The 4784-nt window shown below is 36.5% G+C and overlaps 1 protein-coding gene across 1 annotated transcript; it reads left to right on the forward strand.

Moving 5' to 3' along the window:
* Positions 1-1016: 1016 nt before the first annotated feature.
* Positions 1017-4784, forward strand: LOC133914374 (phosphoinositide phosphatase SAC8-like). Its single transcript, XM_062357490.1, has 12 exons — positions 1017-1123; positions 1646-1732; positions 1821-1898; positions 2439-2503; positions 2641-2739; positions 2871-2943; positions 3404-3512; positions 3592-3664; positions 3762-3855; positions 4222-4302; positions 4453-4519; positions 4660-4784. The coding sequence occupies exons 1-12, from the start codon at positions 1025-1027 to the stop codon at positions 4782-4784; spliced, it is 1050 nt and encodes a 349-aa protein (XP_062213474.1). The 5' UTR covers positions 1017-1024.

Genomic DNA, 4784 nt, shown 5'->3' on the forward strand with positions numbered 1-4784 from the left:
TTCAGTATGTTCCTTCCGAGCTTCAATTGGCCAATTTCTTCATAAAGGCACAGAGTACAAGTCAACACAGATTCTATCTCTCCAAACTCAGTGTGGTTGATCCCCCATGAGTTTGAGAGGGGGGAGGGGTGTTAAATATATATATTGCTTTGTGTAATATCCCCAGACTATAAGAGGTTTCTTGCACATTGCTACCTATACATGTGTATATATACTAGCCTAGTGTCTTCCGGGAATACAAGTTGATATTTCTAACAGTTTTCAGATAATGAATCATGCAGTATACCAAAAGTAATATTTCATTCTCACTATTCTTTCACCTTATTTTTCAGGCTGATCCACGTTTTATTTGGAATAAAACTTTGTTAAGAGGAGCTTATTGAAGCTAAGGTAATCATATATGAAGGGATTGGAAATATGTATTTGTGATTTTTTTTCTCCTTGTTCACGTTCTTACTTGTTTTTTGGGATATTTTGTTGCAGCTTGATGAGTTCATCATCACACTGATACAAGGAAATATCCAAAAATTATTGTTTAATGGTGTGTACTGTATACTTGCTTTCCATGTATAATGTTAGCTTCTTTATTTTGCTATCCGAATTGTTACGATATATAACTTTTTAAAAATTGCAATGTGTTAATGTAATCCTTGTGTGTAGTTTAATCTTTTTGCTGTTAGTATATATATGGGCTGACTCTCCTAAAGTATGATTTAGATGCTTTATAAATACATCAGAAGCTGTTAGTAGCGATAAAACTCATATGTCTAGTTAAGGAAGTTGGTGTATCCTTAACTATTTTACGTTTTCAGTGAGCGCATTTTGCCTTGAAGGACACACCTGTCAGAATAACATTGTTCTCAAGGAGATGCAACAGGCGTCTAGGTTGTACTTTTTTCTTTTTTCCTTTTTTTCTTTTCTTTTTGCTGACACATCTTGAAACATAAGTAACTTAAAGAACCCAGTGATACTTCCAGATTGTAATGCATCATCATTTACTCATTGCAGGTAGCCAGGTACAAGAATGTGGAGAAGGGGTGCAAATCTTGAAGGTGCCACAGCAAATTTTGTAGAAACAGAACAGTTGGTTGAGGACGAAGGTCTCACATCCTCATTTATACAGGTGGCTTCATGATATAATGAATGAAACTTTTTGTTGCTGGATGATCATGATACGTTCAAAATACAGCCTATTATTAGTTTTGAAACCGATTTTCTTTTTATCAATGCTATGTCATACAAACTTAGAAAGTCGATCCCAAGAGGAAGAATGGCATCAGACCACATCATTAAAATAATCGTAGCTAGTCAAACTGATCAAGAATGAATTTTGGTCACATTTTTTTCTTAATAGTTACGGCCATGAAAGGACCGTTCCTCTCCCTTAATTCAGTATGACACAATAGTTTTTCCACTTTATGTTCAAATGGACTTTTAGAAATTGCCGTGGGTGTCCATCTAGTTTGATTAAGTATGAAATTGGTCCATATGCGTGGTAGTTATTATTTCTTTCATTGATATTATGCATAATGTGTAGCACATATCATAGATAAGCATTAAATTATCCATGTAAGTCTTAGAATGTCATTTAGTTATAATGTGTTCCATTTCCAATGCTTTACAAGCTTACTCATTCCCATGTTAGGTTCCAGGCTCCATTCCACTTCTCTGGGAGCAAATAGTGGATTTGAGCTATAAACTACGGCTCAGCATTATTGAACATGAAGGAACTGTAGGAACTTCTTGTCATTATTTACATCTGTTGTGGCTCACATACTGAAACAGTCTGCTGACTTCTCTCTAACTACTATTACCCACAGCCGAAAGTTGTTCAACGCCACTTTTTTGATCTTTCACAACGATATGGCGATACAGTTGTTATTGATTTGACTGATAAAGTAAGTTTTCAATACATGTTGATGTAATGCACTATTATTTGATTAAACAAATGAGTATTATGAGGTTTTGTGAAGCAAAACATATTTATTTATGGCATGTTAATTAGTTTCAACTTTGCAGTTTGGCTAAAATATGAACTATCTAACAAACTTGCATAGCATCAAGCACAGTCTATGTGGTCTTTTAGTTTTGTTCAATGGGAAGAATTGAGTTTGCACTAACTGGTAACTGCTATGGCATTCAACTCTATGTTAGCTTGATTTCAGGCAAGATTAGTAAATGAACATTGAAACAAAAGATAATTTGTTTAAAGCAATATCTTTCCTTCCTGGAAAAGCGGATATGTCATATGTGTGATTTTTTTTCTTTGAAAAAACTAAAAAGTGCAACAGAGCAAAGTTCTGTTTGAACCGAAATGTAGGGAAGCCTGTACTCGTAGCATAGTGCACTTTGGGCTGGAGGTTGTTTTCCTGCCGTAAACAGTTCTTTTTTGCCATTGAGGACAGACGACAGTTCATCTAATTCATGGTTGCTTGTAGCGAGGTGATGAAGGAAATTTAAGCAATGCATTTGCTGCTGAAATGGACAAAATTCCTGGTGTCAGGTTACTTGTGTTTCTTGGAAATGCTTACTTCTATTGACTTCTGATATTACAAGTGATGAAATGATTACCATCTCCCTGTGACTAGAATTTTCATAAAACTTATTAGTTATATGCTGGATGTGGCCCTTCTATTGCAGGTATGTGCATTTTGATTTCCATCATGTTTGTCGTGGAGGGAACTTTGATAATTTGCAAGCCCTCTACATTCAAAATGAGGGAGTTATTCAGAAACAAGGGTATTTTTATATGTCCAACATTTCATGCTTACTTTTTGTCCCTGATCGTACTACTTCAAGATTTATTCCAACCAAAGGTTTAACTGTGGCAAGTAATTTGATCTTGATTCTTTTCTGGGCCAGCTGAGCAGATATTTTCTTATGAACTCCAAACGAGAGATTTTGTTGGAGCAAATCGGTGTAGTTAGGTCCAATTGCACACATGTTTATTCCATCTTATTTCTGCGATTCAATTTGATAAATAATGTAGCTCTGTACTTCTATCTTGACAATCCAACTTGCTAATTTGCCGATGTGTATGGCTCTTGTTAATTTGAATTTCAGTATTGTTGGGCTACCATGATGATCTCTTAGTGGGCAAAGTTCCATACTAAATTTATTTCGTTCAGTTACATGTTAGTAATGGTTATGCCACTATGTCCTAACATAATAGTTCTGCCTTACGAGCATCTCTACATAACAATACTTTGCATAACAAGGCGGCAAGCAGCCAGCAGGGGAATGATGTAGCCTGTGCTCAATAGTTTCTCGGGTCTAAACAGAGCATGCAGCTGGATGTAATGCTAATGATGGTGTTTTCAGAATGTACCAATGAAAAATGGCATTTATCATTTTGTATCATTGTTATTAATTCCTTTGGAACACCTTTTCTTCTGCTTTACAGAGTTTCCTTGCAAGAAAATCATTGGATTCACAGTTGCTGCGGATGGGAGCATTATCATCATCTGAAAGCATTTCTCTCTCTGAAAACATTAATGATACATTAAAAAAATGTAAGCTAATTTTATGGTGAAATGTTTACTGTCGATAATTAGGAAGTTCTCTACATATCTTGTGTTACATGCCTGACAGTATGGGTTGAGCACGGTGATGAGCTAAGCTTGGAGTATGCTGGTTCTTATGCTTTGAAAAGGGATCTAGTGAGGTAATTTCTAGCATTTCCTACCTCAATAATTCGTGAATCAACTGTACTATGTGTGTAACTTGGCTAACTTCCATTACAACTGCCGGAGATAACACAGATACGGAAGGCAGACATTACCTGGATTAATTAAAGATGGTACGAGTGCTCTTTCACGATATTATTTGAATAATTTTCATGACGGAATGAGACAGGTAAGTGGTAACTTGAAGTTCTTATATTACTCTCAGTATTTGATCTACTCCTATCAGTGATCAATCCTCTTAAGTGTGTTTCTTGTTGACCTTCTGTCGCACTTCAGTCGTTGGAGCGCTAACTAAACTTCACACGATGTAGCAAGTGCGCATTGCATCATTTCTCTTTTCCATGTTTAAGGATGTACCGTGAGATCTATTGATTCAGATACAACTTTATATCCATTTCAATTAATAATATAATTCTCTCCCTGTGCTTCATTCTAAGATCATTCCTGCCAACACCCTTCTGTTCAATCTTGCAGTTTCCATTCTACGAATTTATGCTTAGGTTGTGCCTCTTTTTGCTTCATTATTCATCTTCAGGATGCTCTAGACCTTATTAGCGATTATTATACAGTCAGCCAAGGCAGACCTTTTCAAATTGGTGGATTTGAATCTGCTTCGGTAATTAACAAATATTTTGCCTGTCTTAGTTTTGGACCTTCTCATTTCTCTGATGGCGATTGCCACTCTTGTATGGTTAAACAACTCTGCTTTGGCATGTAATCGCTTCTGTTCTCACCTTTCTGCAATTTTTGGGAAAACGGATTGCAGTACCTTCCTGTGGCTTCAGCAACCATTGTTGGAGGGATTACTGCAACAACTTTCACTCTTAGCCAAGGTCTTCCTGCTGATAGTTGTCACCAGAGTTCAGAAGTTGTCGATAGTGTACTTCTTGCATGAGTAGTGCTTGTATGCTCTCAGAAAAACTAAATCGCACAAATCGGGAATCTTATATTCATGGTCACATCTCATCTGTAGTAGAACGGAACGCACAATACTTCATCTCCATTATCTGTGCGGGCTTGACAGCTGGAGTAGTAGCCTTGGTGAAAGCCAATGAAAAACAGTTTTGCTCTAGGCCCCGTTTGTGTAGTCTGATCTAA

The sequence above is a fragment of the Phragmites australis genome, chromosome 4 (genome assembly GCF_958298935.1).
Source record: "Phragmites australis chromosome 4, lpPhrAust1.1, whole genome shotgun sequence".
In the NCBI taxonomy this organism is placed as follows: Eukaryota; Viridiplantae; Streptophyta; class Magnoliopsida; order Poales; family Poaceae; genus Phragmites; species Phragmites australis.